Raw genomic sequence first — 20,225 nt, 5'->3', positions numbered from 1 at the left:
ATCAATCTGGGTAAGGAACACGTATATATTATTTTGTATAAATCATATAAAACTAAACAAATGGAGAGGAGCAAAATCGAAAACTCTTCTACTCATATTCAAAAAAATTACGTACAATTTAACTCAATATTGAACCGGAAGTTGCAAATTTCGTAAAAGGTTGTGAAGAAAGCTAACGAAGGTGAGAACGTTTGATTAATTTTTTTGCAGGAATTTATTGCTTTTCATTACTTTTCGGATAAGAAATGTCCCCATGTGTAGTTTGTCTCTTCTAAACTAAAGAAGTTCGCTAGTGACAACATGAGAATGAAATTTTCACAAGCAGACCATCTCGCCAGGTCCAGTACAATCTTTTGATTTAGCTATATAGCTTGAAATAGCTATATAGCTTTATTGAGCTATTCAAAATAGCTTGATTTAGCTATTAATCACTTGTATAAATAATAGTAGTCATTTATTTGCGATTTTTGTCTTTTTAAAATAAAAAGCAAAATTGTGAAAAGTTGCCTTGAAATAGCTAAATAAAGCTTCCTGAGGTAAATAAATGAAGCTATGGTAGGTAATTTTAGCTACATAGCTAAATGTACTGGACCTGTTACCAATCAATTATCTCGTTGATCGTAATTGGCCTTCTATATAATTTCATTGAAGAAGTAACTGTGTGATCACAAACACAAACTTTTAGAACTTGAGTACAAAATCTCTCAAGGAGATGCAATTTGATGAGTGATTTTTACATGCATTATTTTCAGAAGAGTTCAAGGTTGAATATGATCACTGCATCAAGGTGCGACTTTTTGTACTTGCTGAAAAAATAACACATTTAAGAAAAAAGCGTGATAAAATCATGGCCGTAGGAAGCGGGGGGGGGGGGGGGGGGGCACGGGGGGCTGTGCCCCCCCCCAATAATTTTGCTGATATATAGATTACTATAGAAAACATAGATACTATATGCCTGTGCCCCCTCAATAAAAATGTCTGATGACTTTTTTTTTTTTTTTTTTTTTTTTTGCTTGTCAAGAAATTTTTGGTAGTTGATAGTGCCCCCTCAACTGAAAATGTATGACTGTGCCCCCAAACTGAAATTGCTTCCCATGGGCCTGAAAATAGATAAATCAAGCTATTCTGAATAGCTTATTAAAGCTATATAGCTAAATCAAGCTATATAACTAAATCAAGAGACTGTACTGGACCTGCTCACTTAATAGACAAATTTCACATTCTTAAGAGTTATCTCCCGTTGTCGGCGTAATGCTCATTTTTCTCACTTTGTCCTTTGTAACTTTCCTGTAAATATTTTCAACCTCCAAACACTATCTGACAATTTTGATTTGTTCTGTATTGCCATAGTATGGGGCAACATAAAAAACACAAGAGGCCCATGGGCCACATCGCTCACCTGAGCACATTGGCAAGGCAAAAGCACAAATCAGTTCAGTATTGAAAAGATTCCGGGGGGAGGGGGGGGGGGGGCTTGAATTTTAAACTACCTGATGATGCTTCCATGTCAATATATAATTTGTTTTAGCAAATGGCTTTGTTGTACATGAGAAGATTTTAAAAAAAAATTCCCATATATTTCTCTGTAAAAATTTGATCCCCCATTGTGGCTCCTCCCTATCCCAGGGGTCATCATTTGAACAAACTTGAATCTACACTACCTGAGGATGCTTCCATATCAATATGACTAATCATAGCTTTTCTGTTCTTGAGAAGAAATTTTTTTCTATATGTTCCTATGTAAAACTTTTGATCCCCTTATTGGGCCCCACCCTACCCTCGGGGGTCATCATTTGGGCAAAATTGAATTTACACTACCTGAGGATGCTTCCATATCAATATGACTAATCATAGCTTTTCAGTTCTTGAGAAGAAGATATTTTCCTATATGTTCCTATGTAAAATTTTCGATCCCCCATTATGGCCCATCCCTATCCCCTGGGGTCATCATTTTAACAAACTTGAATCTACACTACCTGAGGATGCTTCCATATCAATTGACTAATCATGGCTTTCCAGTTCTTCATCAGAACATATCTTCCTATATATTTCTATTTCAGACTTTTATCCTCCATTGTGGCCCCGCCCTACCCCCAGGGGGTCATGATTTGAACAAACTTGAATCTACACTACCTGAGGATGCTTTCATATAAATATGATCAATCAGGGCTTTGCTGTTCCTGAGAAGAAGATATTTAAAGATTTTTCCTATATATTTCTATGTAAAACTTTGATCCTCCATTGTGGCCCCGCCCTACCCCCAGGGGGTCATGATTTGAACAAACTTGAATCTACACTACCTGAGGATGCTTTCGTATAAATATGACCAATTAGGGCTTTGCTGTTATTGAGAAGAAGATTTTTAAAGGTTTTTCCTATATATTTCTATGTAAAACTTTGATCCTCCATTGTGGCCCCGCCCTACCCCGGGGGTCATGATTTGAACAAACTTGAATCTACACTACCTGAGGATGCTTCCATATAAATATGACTCATCATGGCTTTGCTGTTATTGAGAAGAAGATTTTTAAAGATTTTTCCTATATATTTCTATGTAAAACTTTGATCCTCCATTGTGGCCCCGCCCTACCCCCGGGGGTCATGATTTGAACAAACTTGAATCTACACTACCTGAGGATGCTTCCATATAAATATGACTCATCATGGCTTTGCTGTTCTTGAGAAGAAGATTTTTAAAGGTTTTTCCTATATATTTCTATGTAAAACGTTGATCCTCCACTGTGGCCCCGCCCTACCCCCGGGGGTCATGATTTGAACAAACTTGAATCTACACTACCTGAGGATGCTTCCACATGAGTTTCATCTTCCCTGGCTTTGTGGTTCTTGAGAAGAAGATTTTTAAAAGATGCTACTAATTTTTCACTAATTCTTCATTATCTCCCCTTGAAAGAGGGCATGGCCCTTCATTTGAACAAACTTGAATCCCCTTCACCCAAGGATACTTTGTGGCAAGTTTGGTTGAAATTGGCCCAGTGGTTCTTGAGAAGAAGTCGAAAATGTGAAAAGTTTACAGACGGACGGATGGACAGACAGACAGACAGACAGACGGACAGACGGACTACAGACAAAATGTGATCAGAAAAGCTCACTTGAGCCTTCGGCTCAGGTGAGCTAATAATGAACATATTCAAGCAGATTTCATTTATAAAACACTACCCTTTAAAGTTGGTAATGTTATATAAGGAAAACAGTGTCTTACGCCGGTTGACCCAAGATTGACGCTGCAAAAGGAAATAACTTTTGTAAATGTGAAAGTTGTCTATTAGGTGAAAATAAAGTTCTCATGAATAAAAGGCAATTTACAGTATCTAATCTACCAGATATCTATCTTGTAGATGCATCCAGATTTGTCCCCTCATCTTCACACAGAAGAATGCAACTTCATCATTAGGGCATTCAGAAGTTGTCAGGACCAGGTGTGCATGTATTTATAGATTTATAGAAATGACAAATTCATTTGTATTTTTATCCCCCCCCCCCCCCCCCCCTGCAAATGAAGTTTGAACATATATAGGAATCACTTTGTCTGTCTGTGCAGCTGTCTGTGCAGTCTTGTCCAGGCTGTAATTTTGTAATGGAGAATCATTGGAAGCTCATGCTTGGTACAGAGATTAATTGTTTATGACCCAAAGGTGTGTCATGACTTTAACCCAAGGTCATTCTGGCAAGTTCAAGGTCACTGGCAAAAAGTATAAAATTCTTGTCCGGGCTGTAACTTTGTAAGGAAATTTACTCAAACTTGGTACAAAAATTTTTTATGACCTGGGAATTTGTCATAATCTTGACGAAAGGTCATTCCGGCAATTTCAAGGTCACTGACATAAAAGGTATAAAATTCTTGTCCAGGCTATAACTTAGCTATGGAGAATCATTGGAAGCTTGTACTTGGTACATAATGTACAAATGTAAAATTGTCTATGACTTGAGGGTGTGTCGTGTCCTTGCCCCAATCTTTCTGGCAAGGTCACTCAGTGATTGGGATAAGCACGCGCCCTGCACCATAGTCACATTAAATTAAATAATGGCACATTGCTATTAAAAACGCTGCGCCCTTATGGCGCATATCATCATTACACATACTTTTAAACTTTTAGCTTTTCCCCACTGGCTTGTCATCTCTTTCGCTACAATGCTTTAACAATTGGCAAATTAAAGTAACTGCTGTCCAGCAAAGCATAACAATGACTTAGATTTCTTCAGTATCTTATCAAACAATTACATTTTTTCTGATTGGTTAATACTGTAAGTTGACGTTAATGCGCACGAAGTTGAAGATATGCCACTGAAAAAAATCCTTGTCTGGAGAAAGGCCATACTTTTCTTCTTAATTTTGCAATGAATTCCTTAATATCAAGTCAAATTTTAACCTGCCATTTTCAATACATGTCCCCTAAAAAATTCCATATGGCACATTGATTTTAGAAGTGTCACATTGACACTGACTTGGAAGTTGGAACGTGCCATTGTCGCATTTAGCCTTTTTCTTATCTCAATCACTGGTCACTGGCAGAAAAAGTCTAAAATTCTTGTCCAAACTATAACTGTTATGATGAATCATTGGAAGCTCATGACCTAAGGGTTTGTCATAAACCTGAACCCAAGCTCTCTGCAGCAAGTTTAAGGTCGCTGGTATAAAAAGTTATAAAATTAATGACAGGTCAATAGTTTTCTAATGGAGAAACATTGGATGTCCATATCTCACTGAAAGATTACTTATGACCAGAGGATACGTAATTTTTTTAACGAAGGTCTTTTTTGCAAGTTCAAGGTCACATTTACAAATTATTTTAAACAAGAGGCCCATGGGCCACATCGCTCACCTGAGCACTTTGGCTAGACAAAAGCACAATCAGTTCAGTATTGAAAAGACCGGGGGGGGGGGGGGGGGGGGGGGCTTGAATTTTAAACTACCTGATGCTTCCATGTCAATATAACAAATGGCTTTGTTGTACTTGAGAAGGTTTTTTAAAAAAAATTCCCATATATTCCTTTGTAAAAATTTGATCCCTCATTGTGGCTCCTCCCTATCCCAGGGGTCATCATTTGAACAAACTTGAATCTACACTACCTGAGGATGCTTCCATATCAATATGACTAAACATAGCTTTTCTGTTCTTGAGAAGAAATATTTTTTCTATATGTTCTTATGTAAAACTTTCCATCCCCCATTGGGTCCCATCCTACATGTACCCCTGGGGGTCATCATTTGAACAAAATTGAATCTACACTACCTGAGGATGCTTCCATATCAATATGACTAAACATAGCTTTTCTGTTCTTCTTCAGAAGATATTTTCCTTTATATTTCTATGTAAAACTTTGATTCTCCATTGTGGCTCCGCCCTACCCCCGGGGGTCATGGTTTGAACAAACTTGAATCTACACTACCTGAGGATGCTTCCATATCAATATGACTAAACATAGCTTTTCTGTTCTTGAGAAGAAATATTTTTTCTATATGTTCTTATGTAAAACTTTCCTTCCCCCATTGGGCCCCACCCTACCCCTGGGGGTCATCATTTGAACAAAATTGAATCTACACTACCTGAGGATGCTTCCATATCAAAATGACTAATCATGGTTTGCAGTTCTTCAGAAGAAGATATTTTCCTTTATATTTCTATGTAAGACTTTGATCCTCCATTGTGGCCCCGCCCTACCCCCGGGGGTCATGGTTTGAACATACTTGAATCTACACTATCTGAGGATGCTTCCATATAAATATGACCAACCATGGCTTTGCTGTTCTTGTTAAGAAAATTTTTAAAGATTTTTCCTATATATTCCAGGGGTCATGATTTGAACAAACTTGAATCTACACCACCTGAGGATACTTTCACATAAATATGACCAATCATTGTTTTGCTGTTCTCAAGAAGAAGATTTTTAAAGATTTTTCCTATATATTTCTATGTAAAACTTTGATCCTCCATTGTGGCCCCGCCCTACCCCCGGGGGTCATGATTTGAACAAACTTGAATCTACACTACCTCAGGATGCTTCCATATAAATAAGACTCATCATGGCTTTGCTGTTCTTGAGAAGAAGATTTTTAAAGATTTTTCCTATATATTTCTATGTAAAACTTTGATCCTCCATTGTGGCCCCGCCCTACCCCCAGGGGTCATGATTTGAACAAACTTGAATCTACACTACCTCAGGATGCTTCCATATAAATATGACTCATCATGGCTTTGCTGTTCTTGAGAAGAAGATTTTTAAAGATTTTTCCTATATATTTCTATGTAAAACTTTGATCCTCCATTGCAGCCCCGCCCTACCCCCGGGGGTCATGATTTGAACAAATTTGAATCTACACTACCTGAGGATGCTTCCATATAAATATGACTCATCATGGCTTTGCTGTTCTTGAGAAGAAGATTTTTAAAGATTTTTCCTATATATTTCTATGTAAAACTTTGATCCTCCATTGTGGCCCCACCCTACCCCCGGGGGTCTTGATTTGAACAAACTTGAATCTACACTACCTGAGGATGCTTCCATATAAATATGACTCATCATGGCTTTGCTGTTCTTGAGAAGAAGTTTTTTAAAGATTTTTCCTATATATTTCTATGTAAAACTTTGATCCTCCATTGCAGCCCCGCCCTACCCCCGGGGGTCATGATTTGAACAAACTTGAATGTACACTACCTAAGGATGCTTCCACATGAGTTTCATCTTTCCTGGCCCTATGGTTCTTGAGAAGAAGATTTTTAAATGATGCCATTATTTTTTCAGTAATTCCTAATTATCTCCCCTTGAAAGAGGGCGTGGCCGTTTATTTGAACAAACTTGAATCCCCTTTACCCAAGGATACTTTGTGGCAAGTTTGGTTGAAATTTGCCCAGTGGTTCTTTAGAAGAAGTCGAAAATGTGAAAAGTTTACAGACAGACAGACGGACGGACAGACAGACGGACAGACAGACGGACGCCGGACAAAATGTGATCAGAAAAGCTCACTTGAGCTTTCAGCTCAGGTGAGCTAAAAAGCAGTGGGAGGGGGGATTTTTTATGAGGTCGCTCATAGTACCTATAGTTCTCATGCAATCATCTATATTATTGAGTGTTGTTATATTCAGTAAATAAAAGTCTCTATATTTTCTATATAGAGAAAAAGTCTTCATAATTGATATTAGCTCCTCCGAAAAATATTGACGGTCATTTAATTTTAACTATTGACTGGCAAAGAGAGTTTTCCCACAATACTATTGATTTTGATTAGTAGATTGATTAATTGTGATGTAATGACACCTTCGCGACTCAAAAAAAACAACGTCACAATTAAAAAATCCAAGTAACACAATCATGGCAACTTGAAGATTCGCTAGCACTACAATCAATGGGCAGGATAATGCATAGGATATAATTCATTGCTGATTTTCAATGAATGAAATCAAAATACTCTTTGATTGATTTGCCTTGTTTTTTCATATAACAAAACAATTTTTGACTGTGTTTTTGGGCAACATTGATTATGTTAGCCTCCTCGGGACGAAAATATAGCCCTTCGCTCCGCGTCAGGCAATATTTCATCCCTTGAAGGCTAACATAATCAATGTTGCCCTCATTCCAGTCAATAATTGTGTAATATTCAGATTTGACAAATTTTACATGCTTACCTTTCTACCATTCTAATCCATTTAGCTAAATTGAACCCTATGTCAAAATAACTAGGTAATGCCATGTATTTGTGATACTTAGTATTTTGGTACATTTAATTATATTCCAGTGCATTTTCTTTTGCTACAGCATGGTATCCTGAAATATGTTGGTTACTGTGATCCCTTGTTTTCAGAAGTACAGAAATGTTTGAGGAAAGAGGTATAACTTTATTGTATCATAAGTTAAATGATATGTCCTTGCTTTTCTTCAGAGCAAGTGTATATTATTCAACTTGTACTTGAATTCCATATATTTTTTTTTTTACTGTCTTAGAGAGAATGAAATAGAATTTAACTTACTTGAAGTATAGCAAAACTCATGATATCAAAAAGTAGCAAATTTGGATAATGTGATTATTATAAATAAGTTTATTAAAGTATATTTGCTAACTAGACGGTGATGGACAGTCATCTTTACGTTTGCTTTTTGATAACAATTTTATTTTAAATATTGCTACATACAATATGTGCTAGACATAAGGAAAAAAAATCATTTTTCAATAGGTTATTAAGACTATTTGTTTCAGAGAATAAATCGTAGAATAGAAAACATAGAAAATGACAAAATGAAGATGAGAGAATACAGAGCAAGGCTGGCTAAGGGAGAGGCGTAGTCACCAGACAGTGTGGAAAATCTGTGATTAAATGTGACGATGGAGTGGGTATACTTGTGTAACGAGAGTAAAATGAAAGTGTGTTATATTCATGACAGTATTACAAAGTCTGAAAAGCTCAGAATGACAGAGGAAAGATTTCCAGAATGGGTTGTGCAGTGAATGAAAACATGTGACACTGTAATGTATTGAGCAAGTTCAGAGTATAAGATTATAATTGTGTTCATGGATGTATTTGTAAAGGGAAGGAAAGAGTAAAATTTACTCTGTACTTTTATTTGTTGTGTGAGGACATTCTTAGAAGTAAGAAATAAGCTCTATAGTTATAGTTGTGTGTATGTGTAAAAGGGAGGAACTGTGAAATTCACAATTTTTTAAAAAATATTTATTGGTAATATTTTTGAAACATCCACTCTTTAGCTGTTAAATTATATAATTTATCAAAATAAAAATTTATAAAGAAAATTTTGTATGTTATAAACTGTCAAAATTTTCAGAAATTGATTATTGTTCCAAGTAGTATAACCTTTCTTAAACCTGATGACAAAAATCACAATTTCAAATGAATGAGTGTCATTTATCTATTTTACAATGTAGATTTAAATCAGTAAAGATGTAACGGAGCTTTGGACTTCATCTGTAAACTGAGACCGAGTTTGTGTTGTAATGGCAGCACGTACAACTTGATCAAGTGTGCGTAATCGTTGGGCTATAGGCCTATCACTCTCTGTGTTCAGTTCCTCTACAAGCTGACTTAGTCTAAACGCCTTTTCCCGCTGTACTGTTGGTACTGTGGACTGTCGTCTTCGCCGCGGGGAGAGTGTGGTCCCAGACGACTCTAATTCCTCAGCTTTTTGCATTTCCTGGCTTTTCTCAGATTTCACCTCTGCGTCTCCTTCGTCCAAGTTTCGAACACTTTCTTCGTCTTCAAGGATAATTTTGCTTTTCTTCTTCATATCGGTTTTTGAGAGCTTGCGTTCGCCATGAGTAGTTTCCTCTGCATGTGTTTTATTTATACGGTTGACACTGTCCCTGCGAGACCGCCTCATCTGCTGGTGTCTCCTTGCGTTATGTTCAACTGTTGGCGCAACGCCTTTTGTAGCTGGTCTGTTTGTGAACATGTAGCGAATTCCTCCCATGATGGAAAAATTTATTCGAAAAGGTTCGTCTTCTGTCATTATCAAAAGCAATGCACAAATTAGTTACACTGCTGACTTTTGTGAAAAAGGAGGCTAGAGAACACAACTCTTAACAGAAATGAATGGGATACGACATATATTTCCTGTTAATGGTAAGGATATTAAAAACCACAGCTTTATCCGGGAATGAAGTGGGGGCGGGGGGGGGGGGTTGAAATAAAACTTTACCGTGAAGATGAACTGCCATCATTTGGCACTGTGATTCTCGGACATTTAGGTAATTTGGACCGCTTTGATCTTTATGGGGAGTGGATGAAACCCATGGAACTGTCAGTTTCTCCTTTAGGCGAAAGTAAAAATCTTTTGGATCATGACCCTTTAACCATTCATCCCGAAACCTGAAAAAAATGACATTTTAGACGTTATAGTGGATACTCAGTCATTGGTGGCCAAAAAGAACCCGGTAGATCTTGATTAAAAATTAAAGAAAACAACAACCTTCTCCAGAAGTAATAGAGAAGTGGAAAAATCAAAATCATGGCGTCATGAAACAGGCCTCTTGTTGGTCCCGACTGCGTGAGGGATACTGCAATGCTTGTCGCCAGGTCACTTGGAATGTTTACCTTGAAAAAAAATATTTAGTCATTTCAGCCAAGACGTGTTTTGTGAAAGAAGTACGTAGATGTTTATTTTCAATAGCATTAACATAACACAATGTTTCTTCTGAATCCCCCCTTTTTAATATTATGTGAAGGTACATGTACAACTGACAAATAACAGGCCTGTAGCAACGGTTTTAAAAGCGGGGAGGCTAGCCTCCCCCCAAAAAAAATCTTAGGAAAAAAAAATAAACTGTCCAAACTCGAGAATCCTATTGGTGGGGTTAGACCTTGGTACTTTTTCTTTTTTCAAATTCTGGAATTTTCCAGTGCTCGACCTTAAGTAAGAAAAGGGGAAGGGTCAAATTACAGCAAGACTAAACTCAAAAAAGAAAGTGCAAGTGCAACCCCCTCCCCTCCCCGCGCGTTCTACAGAGCTGAATAATGCTATTTTACAAATGTATAAGGCGCTAACCTGCACTCGCGGTAGAACCTCCGATATAAGATAACAGTCTATGATAGACTTCGCCTTCAGCTGCAGAAACTCCATGTCTTCTTTGGTGATGTTTTCCCGTGTACTTATCTCGTCAATATGCTTCTTAAACCTTTTATTACAATAAAATATTCTTATTAATTAATTTCTTTAATACACAAATCAGTGACTGTTGACATGATAAATGTGTTAAATATGTTGACAATGTTTCCGATGTTTAAAGTATTGAAGGACACTGGTAAGACAGATAACATTGCGCTTGAACACTTATTTCATGACGAGTAACGGTGTTAAACAGATTCTTCTTTATAGTAATGCACTTCATTTCTTACTAAGGTCATACAACATCAAAACACTGTCAGTAAACGAACTTTGGCTTAATTTAAAGAAAAATCAGCCTGTAACCTATACATTAACATTTCCCTCCACTTTTATTTAAATAGACTTCGATAAAACAATTTTGTGATAAAGAGTTTAGACTAGTACTTTTGCACTTCATTCCAGAAGTTTAGATCCGCCACTAGTTTGTTGACAATAACGAGCCGATTCCGTAGAACGACCCGCGTCTGAAAGCTTGCAATAGTGCTAGATGTCAACATCGACTTCTCAGCCATCTCTGAAAGTATAAAACCAACATATATCCTCTACAGAATCACCATCACATTACATCTACAAAATAAATTCCATTTCTGTCGAAGTTGATTCATTTATACAAAAATAAATAAAATGAAATTAAAAATACTTCAATACTTTTTTGCTTTGTGTCCTTCTCCTGCTCATTGCGAAGGTAGAGCTCCAGAAGTTTGAATTCATACTCGTCCTTAAGAGCATCCATGAAGTCCATAATCAGATGTACAAATCCATGCCATAAATGTAACTGCAACAAACAATCTTTTTCATATATATAAGTTCAGCTTAAGTTTTTGTCTGTAATCTTTTTGATCGCTTTTCCACCAACAGTTTTGATCCAATTTCAATAAAACTAAAATTTACTTTAAGATGCGTAATTCTATTTATTGCTTTTGAATAATTCTATATTTATTGCTTTATCAAGTTTATGATTTCAATGAACTGTATTCTCTTGGCTTCTAAAAATAGAAATTTCCTTGAAATTGTTTCAAAACCCTACTCCTCCTGCAGTTTTCATCCAAAATTTATGTAACATGCACAATGAGATTACAACAATATACATATTGTATACGTATATGTAATTCTAAGTATCGGTTTTTGATTTTGACGAACTGTTTTGTCATGCTAAAAAAGCTGCAATTTGTTTCAAAATGCCTCTTTTCCATATTTTTTGGTTGTTTTCACTAAAACTTTGAAAAATTACGTTCCGGTACAGTTAATACTCACAATTTTTTAAATATTTTTTTTTAAAGTGTTACAAAGCCAGGTGCACCCCCCCCCCCGAACCTATTTAAGTATACAAGCCAGTAAAGCTACAGACTCATCAGACATTTGGTTTTAAACAAAACAAATTTCCTAGTACTTCAAACTTTGATAATACGCTTTATGCGCCTGTCTGATAATATTTCAATGCAACAAAGCTGCATTTAGAGCAACGCAACGCAGCTTGCGTGTATGGTATGATGCGTTGTTCATGTAACGACTTTGGATTTCAGGCTAGTGACATATTAAGAAATAGGCGCAACTGTCACATATCCCCCCCCCCGGTTCCTTGCCTTGATTGACATTTGAGGCGTACTGAAATAACCCAAATCTTAAGGTATTAGTATTTGATGAAACGCGGCGATTGGTTTGCGTTCTATTACCGTTTTCCGTTTCTTCTGCGTTTTCTTTTTATTGGCTAGCGCCTCTTTGTTGATGATCAGCTCTTCAGTGAGATCTGCAAATGTCGGCGACGGTACTAGACTAGTCTCCGTTTGCTCTGGGGGCGGATAATCTGCATCAACTGGGTAGGTCTCCATATATCTGGGGAACCTAACATAAAGAGCTTACACAGCAAGCTTTAAACGTGGGGTCATTGAACAGAATTTAAATAAATGTACATTTGTATGGGACTGTGGAGCTGAACATGTATACGTTATGTACGTGTATACAGAAATAAGTATACTAGAACTTTTACACGTAACTTGTTGGCATGTACAACTAGATGTGATTCTTTATAATATACTACAATAATAAAGGGTTGGAAGTTAAAACCCATTTTTTACCACTTTCTCTCCATGGCGCGGAAGACACTAGCCTGAGCGCAGATGAGGACACTCGTTGGAATTCTCTCCATGGTGGGAATCTGACGAATGATATCGTCACTACAGTCCAACAAGTAACCTAAACGTAAGAGATCTTTGGAATGCATATCACATACATCTTAAATCTTGGTTCACCACATTTTTTAGATAGGGAAACAAACGCTATGTATTGTAACAATCAAAACAAAGAAAACACGGACCTTGCTTGGCGCTTTTGCTGAAGAATTTTCTGTATATGACGGAGATGAGGTGATTCCTGTGTCTTGCAGACTGGGCCTCCTTTAGATCCTCCACGTACTTCCAGAACAACAGAGGGTGGACGGTCTTGTTGCCCATCATGAACCTCTTAAAGAACTCGTAATGGACCGGGGATTGCAAGATCTCCATTAGATTTCTAGGAAAATGCAAACCATTTTTTTCAAGTTACGATATTTTTCCAAACAGGCCATGATTTTTTTTTTAAAGTATAATGTGGTTGCGAAATTTTGAATGCCTCCTACATGACCCTGTTGCAATTTGGATAAAATAATTGATCTTGACCTCATCAAATTTCCCTGGATCAGGGTTATAACACATCTTCTGATTATTACCGACGTTTTTGCCATGAGTAGTCTTCTCATATGTCTCCTTGCAAAGCTATGAAACAAACAACAATTTGAAACTTTCAATTCCTGTGACCTTGCCAAAATGACTTTTGATCAGAGCCAGGACGCTGACTGATTAAAAACCACGTTTCACAAGCCCAGACCGTGTAAACCGAGGTCCCGTGTCGCAGTAGATTCTAGCACGAAAAAGATCACTTAATGCTCGAAAGACATTTAAGTGCGGAGTACATATTTTAAATTTGAAGCCTTCCATTGGCAATTGGTAGCGTCCCAACATAAGTGAAATATTCTCGAAATGATTTGAAGCAAAACAGCCAACAAGCTTCTATTTTTTGTTGGCAAAGTTATGGATCAGACAGGAATTTTACTGTGACATTTGCTCCATGTATGTCAAAATGAACGTAAATCAGGCCAGAATATACACCCTAGTCATAATTAACCTACTACCAAGTGTGAAGTCCCCATTTTGTTTTCTTCAAAAGTTCTGTTCAAAAAAAGGTTTATGTTGTGGATAAAAAAATTAAAACACAAAGAAACCGACAAAAAATGCCCCCGATTTTCAATCAGGGTTAAGTAAAGATTAGAATTTAGAAATAATTTTAAATCATCATCTTACGATGAACGTTGATGATTTTGGTAGGTGGGAGGAATCTGTGGCAAAAAGGTAGTAACAATTCAAGGTAACTTTCATTAGAATTGACCCGTTTGCATTTGGTGAAAGCTGACCTTGGTCTAGTAGGTCGCTCTATAAGAATTCCTCGCCGACGGAGCACGAGTCGCTGTAGACGAGACCGGTAGTGAACCCTCTCAAGAGCGGTCACTTCCGGTGTGTCCAGTATGACACGACGAGACACCTGTATCGTCTCAATGTTGATCTTTGGTTTGTGAAGAAGATTATGAAGAAATTCTGAAAAGTTAAATAACAATCTAACTACTATATATACAATGGCAATCGAAGTTTTACAAAGATTCAGTTTAAGATCATATACTGATTCTCACTAACCATGGTGTTTGGCTGGTTCTCTCTTTATGTGCAGACTTCCATAGTCACTGTACAACACGTCTGTTAGATCATCTATCTTGGAGGGAGTTTGTTGGAACATTCCAGAACGACCTATTATTAAGTTTCATAACATTACATAATATAAAACCTACGCCATTACGAATTAAACAACTGTATTAAAGCACTCTACACTGTGAGTTTCTAACCATATTCAGCGCACAGTATGGCGTATTCCATGGACTTTAGGGAATGCTCTTCTGTAATAGTGAGATTCAGAAGTTCTGACGTCAGACGACTATACGGCGTATTAGTGTCCACCGGTGACGTACTTAGGACGGGAGTTTCGTCCGTACCCTGTACCGCTAGCCCTGTGGGACTCTGTATGTTAGTGTTGACGAAGAACAGCGGGTCTGACTGTCCGCGCGAGGAGGCGGAACCGGGTGGAATCTCTATAACGTTTCTGTCAAACATCTTTGAACTACACTACAGAAAAATTGTAACTTTCACTTTAGTAATTTTTATCTAAAGACATAGTATATTAAACTATTATATAAACCCAAGCGTTCAAACGTTACTCACTACTTTCATTCTAAATGATGTTCTTTCTTCTCTTGAGTATTGTCGCCAGGATTCCCTCAAAGCCTTTAAAAGATATTCTTGCAGTCAACAGTTTAAAAGATTTCCGGTTTATCATTTTTTTTTCTAAAATTTCAAATTATTTAGTCAAACAGACTGAAACTTTAAGCTAGGCTTTTTAGACAATCTGATTAAAATTAGATCCTTTGATCCGCTCACATAGATCGCTACACAAGGCCTTGTGTAGCGATCTATGTGAGCGGATCAAAGGATCTGATTTTAAACAGATTGGCTTTTTAGACACTGAAATACTGTTATTCTTACATGTGAAATAATACTCTGGGCGTTTGAAATCAAGGAAATATCATCTCGAGAACTCATACTTTGAGAGAGGGTCATTTTCAGTTGATCAGAGAAAATATCATACTCCAGATCATTGTTAAAACTCAGATATTTATCAGTTATTCTTCTAGCTATTTTACGTCTAACAGGAATTCCATATGGATCCAGATACGTTTCATCCGCATCCATATAATGACGCACGTCACTCCAGAACTCGAACATTCGAGAATCTAGTAGTAACTGACCATCCTTCAAGAACTGGCTGAATGGACAGCCAGCCAGTGCATCAGAAGCAAGGGCAGCCATCGTTTTACTGTTTTTATCCAGAGTATTGCTATCAAATTTTAACCGCCGGCGTCCTTTGACGTAAGAATTTACGGGTAGTGGGATGACGTAAAGCATTGGGGATCCCCGTAGAAAACGAGAGGACTCTGCCTTCTCCCAAACTTCTAGTTCTTTCAAACCATAGGCATCGTCTGACTCAATTTTTTTGCTTCCACTCATTTTACCACTTTTCCCACTGTATCTTTGTCTCGAATACCCTTGTCCTGGAATTATACAAAAACAACACTCTCATACAACCAGGTATTGCTAAGACTTTTGCATTTTTGGACCACTCTGAGTGGTATATATTAGGAATTCTTGGGTTTCTTTTGGTATGTTACAAGATTTTTCTAGAAAAGCACAGTGTAAAGTAAACAAAGATTCATTAAAACATGAACAAAGCATTACCGCTCCAAAGTGACAAGAGTTCTAAGGGTTCAATATTCCTCTCCGGGGAAAGAGAGTCAATTTCCACATCATCGGGGGTTTGCGTACGCATATCTGATGACGTCACACTGTATGCAGACTCTGGAAGCTTGTCTGCATCACATGACAAAAACACTGGTGTGGTTGGCGATCCTGGACTAGACCGTGACGCACTGTAGACGCGAGGAAACATGATTCGACAACGAAGTTTTCGTTGTTGTGCTAATGTACCCATATCAAAGGGTGTTTCCCGCATTAGGAAGGCGAGAGTCTGAGGATTGACGGTGTGGTAGAGATGAATGAAGTATCGTGGAACCCAGTAACGTCTTAATGCTGACAGAAGAATTCTCTGAAGATTTTCGAATGCATCCCGAGCTTCAACTGAGTACAGGACATCCATCTGACAAACTGCCTCCAAGATTTCATCATGTATCTCTTTTTCAGGTATCAATTCAAAATCCATTTTGCCTTTAAATGTGAAAAATTAATTATTGATAAATATCTTTCTCAAATCGTCCACAACTTTATTTTTAAAACGATGTCTGTGTCGGAGTATCAGAGACAGTAAATGATGTACCTTCGAAGACGAGTCTCTTTCCTCTTGTCCGGAGATCACACTGAGATCCTTCAGACAGGTAGGTGATTTTGATGTTGTGCGCCATCTCCGTCTTTTGGATTTCGGTTCCTTCTGCTCGTTTCCATTTCTCGATGTCTATCCAGCATCTGAAGACATTTTCACCAGCAGTCCCTCTAATGTACTCCCGAAACATCTGCATCCCGAGCACGTGTCCAAGAACATTACGAGCAAAGATCGGTCTTTTCTCTGATTCCTCTAATAAAAAAATTACAACTTGTTAAATCTTTGCTGCATTTTTATGCGGAGTTAGGAGTTGATCCTTACGTTACGGGCTCGAGTCCACTGCGGGACTTGAAAACTAGTCCTTTGGATGAGCCCATATAAACCGAGATCCCGTGTCGCAGTAGTTGCAGGCACGAGAAGGTTCCTCATTGCTCAATGTCCGTAAGTGCCTTCCACCAAATGATGGTGTCTCAATATGAAGGAAAAATTGTCGAAGGAACGTAAAGCAAACAAACAAAATGCTGTGTATTGTAGCCATTTTAAAGATGGTACTATTTTTCAGTAGTGTGTGAAGTTGAAAATGATACTTGATGTACAATACTTAATAATAATCTACCTTTAAAAGTTCTTGATTGAAAATCCACCTCAACATCTCGAAGACGGCAGCAGAGGAGATACTCGTGGAAAAGGTTTGTGTTTTCAAACAGAGGGTATCTCTCCTGTGTCAGGAACGTGAACACACATCGCCGGTCCACGTGCTGCGACAGATTATCAATTAATTATATACAGTAAATGATGTTAAAGTATAGTACACGTGTCTGGATAGCTGATTCTTCAGGGGAACAAGAATCGCACATATAAATAGGTAACTGTTTAATTCTTGTGTGAACAAAATTAAGAGAGAATAAAAATCGATTTGACATTTTCTACAGGTGTGTATTGACAATTAAGATCGTGTATCAAACTATAACTAGAAATTAAGTTTCAGATTGATGGATATTGATCGATACTGGCCGTAGAATACAACGAGCATTAGCTGTTTCTCAGAGAAGTGTAAAATTACCAACAAACAATACACTCCACATTAGTTTTCCTTGAAATTAAAAAAAATCTTTTGATTGTTTTTTATTTGACATAGAGAGGTTATAAAAGGGGTTATCTTGTGGAAGAAATTGCTTTGATAAAAGCGATAGATCATTGCTACAAATATGAATCTTTGCCGCACCTCGGTTGACAATGGTTTTCGAGGAATAAAAATTTTCAGTGTTACCCTCAATTAAATGCAGTATTTATCATGTACTGAATGTTTATCCAAAATTCAAATAAATTCCGCGCGATCAGCTTCTTTTTTTTTATTTTTAAGAATATCACCCGTCGTCAAGCAATGTATCGGATGATGTTGCTAAGTTCTATCGCACTGGAGGGCTGGAAGATTTCGTCATTCAGTGGGTAACAGCGTTTTTTAACAAGTCATTTACATATAGGATCTCCCATGATTTGTAGTTGGATATGATTTTTATCCAACGAGTTGTGTGTTTTTTATCCTCGAGCCTTGGCGAGGGGATAAAAACACACAACGATTTGGATAAAAGTCATATCCAACTACAAATCATGGGAGATTCTTTTTATCCCATGTTTAATACTTCACAACCAATGTTTTGCACTGTTTTATATGTAGGACTCCACTTTATTTTACTTCATCACGCTAACGCTAAAACCATTGTGACGTCACAACTGCACTTAACTGTGGAATATGAAAAAAATTATCCAATGAGTCATATCCACGGGATAAAGGGGTAAACATGGGATAAATGAAAGTATACTGAATATTCGCGATTGCCTCGTGCACCACTATCTATATAGTTTCCATGTCTTGAGGTGGAAATCCCATACCAATGTCACAGATAGAGGGTTGGATATCTTGGTTTGAGACTTTTAAGTTTATTTGTTTAAAAGCCAAGAGATTTCCGAATGTAAGAAGACAATTTTTTTCTGTGATTTTACAGATAAATGCTAAGAATATGAACATATATCTAGATAGTTCTCACTTCTGGAATAAGTTGGTAAATTTAAATGGTATAATTACGTACGTTCCTTTTCTTTTTTATGGGAGGTTCAAACACAAAGCCTCTCTCAATATAACTGTAGAATAACTGCTGACCGAATACCTGTAATGGTAAAAGGTAAACATCTGTCTACTTGTCTTACCAAGAATAACATAAAATCATGTATTCACTTTTAAAAATATTTTGCATTCTTTATATGGCTTACCGGTAAAGTGAGAAATATGTTGAAATAATCTGCAAAAGCTCTATCTTCAAGCAAGAATGCAAATTCTTCGTTGGTTGGATTTTTCGAACCTTGAAATAAATGCGACATCTACATTAATTCACTAAATTGTATTCTGAATACTTTTTGATGGTAGGCCAAATATGTATAACTTGTAGGACCCTACCTTCAAAAAATGTAGTGAAATTTGATATTCCACCAAACTAAGATAAAGTCACAAAGCTAGTATTTGAAGACACAAGAACAAAACAGAAGTGGATTATGGTATACAAACCTCGCTGAGTGAAAGGTAACGACATTCTAGCAAATGAAGAGGTTTGCTTGATCTTTGTTACTCGGATATTATTGCCATGTTGTTTACAATTGTGACGTCATAAATTTAAGTGTTTGTGACGTCTTTAGGCCTATATGTTTTCACAATCTCTCACCAGAGGGCGTATTACGCTTCGCTACAACATGCAAGTGGAGCGTAGCGGGAACGATAACTCTGGATAGAGATTGATGTTTTCAGTGTCCAATGGCCTATAGGCCTATTTCATTTTCTTCACAGGATTTGCTATTCACAATTCAAAATTAGGGTTTTTGTGAATGATATCGGAGTATAGGACCATATGTGATGAAAACCTAGATATTTTTGCATTTTTGTTTGGTTAAAAATTAATTGTTACTAGTATTTATTATTAATATTTTCTTTTAGTTATCTTCGACAGAGTCCATCGAAACCCTAGCCATCACTGTATGCAGCCTATCTGTCATTACAAACGTGATCTTCTTCCTGAGTTAAATCGTAATGGATTTAAACTACGAAGAATCATTGCGTTTTTAACTCGTAGATTTGGTGGTGCTGACTCCAGCATTTTTCATTCATTAAATCAAAATATTAATGCCAATGACATATAATATATTTTGCCTGCTAATGATAATATACTGTATAATTTATATGCATAATAAATTAGGCTGCCAGTAAGTGTAAATGTTCGAATGAAAATGTAATTTGTAGAGCAGAAATGCTTTCGAGGTTTTTGCGTATACTAAATGGTTTTGGAAAATATTGAAAATACCTGGAGTATAAAAGTAATGCGCCGAAAATGTGAATTCCGTGACTGATCTTATTAGTTTCGGCATTGAAGTTTTTTTTTTGTTGTTTTGTTTTTGCTACTACAACATCTACAATTACTTATCTATAATTATTATACATGTATATGAGTAAGAGTCGGGAGTTCTATATTTGCGTAAATTATACCTCTTTGATAAGCAGAAATACGAAAGCCTAGAAGGGTCAAATAAAAAATTTAAAAAAAAAATTAAAAAGTCGTAATAACGAGATAAAAAGT

At 36.9% G+C, this 20,225-nt stretch overlaps 2 protein-coding genes across 3 annotated transcripts; one reads left to right on the top strand and one right to left on the bottom strand.

Annotated features, from left to right (window-relative positions):
* Positions 1–131: 131 nt before the first annotated feature.
* LOC133205521 (COX assembly mitochondrial protein 2 homolog) lies at positions 132–8,764 on the top strand. 2 transcript variants are annotated; one of them, XM_061341351.1, is made up of 4 exons: positions 132–181; positions 3,357–3,437; positions 7,774–7,845; positions 8,213–8,764. In XM_061341351.1, the coding sequence occupies exons 2-4, from the start codon at positions 3,357–3,359 to the stop codon at positions 8,297–8,299; spliced, it is 240 nt and encodes a 79-aa protein (XP_061197335.1). In that variant the 5' UTR covers positions 132–181; the 3' UTR covers positions 8,300–8,764. The 2 variants fall into 2 exon arrangements, with proteins under 2 accessions (XP_061197335.1, XP_061197336.1); XM_061341352.1 differs by having other exon boundaries at positions 135–162; positions 3,342–3,437.
* On the bottom strand, positions 8,692–19,239 carry LOC133205520 (regulator of G-protein signaling protein-like). The gene is made up of 20 exons (XM_061341350.1): positions 19,166–19,239; positions 18,874–18,962; positions 18,693–18,770; positions 17,219–17,360; positions 16,600–16,854; positions 16,005–16,490; positions 15,255–15,820; positions 14,934–14,996; positions 14,561–14,837; positions 14,355–14,465; positions 14,078–14,258; positions 12,947–13,140; positions 12,708–12,825; positions 12,306–12,474; positions 11,281–11,407; positions 11,017–11,146; positions 10,513–10,642; positions 9,937–10,061; positions 9,667–9,836; positions 8,692–9,470 (listed from the first exon to the last, which is right to left on the bottom strand). Exons 1-20 carry the CDS (start codon positions 19,188–19,190, stop codon positions 8,899–8,901), a joined length of 4,008 nt encoding a protein of 1,335 aa, XP_061197334.1. The 5' UTR covers positions 19,191–19,239; the 3' UTR covers positions 8,692–8,898.
* Positions 19,240–20,225: the final 986 nt, after the last annotated feature.

The sequence above is a fragment of the Saccostrea echinata genome, unplaced genomic scaffold (assembly GCF_033153115.1).
Source record: "Saccostrea echinata isolate AGI-Se365-2 ecotype Australia unplaced genomic scaffold, CSIRO_AGI_Sech_v1 ptg000054l, whole genome shotgun sequence".
NCBI classification, from domain to species: Eukaryota; Metazoa; Mollusca; class Bivalvia; order Ostreida; family Ostreidae; genus Saccostrea; species Saccostrea echinata.
Note: the sequence above shows the minus strand (reverse complement) of the source record. Positions and strands in the feature narration are given on the sequence as shown.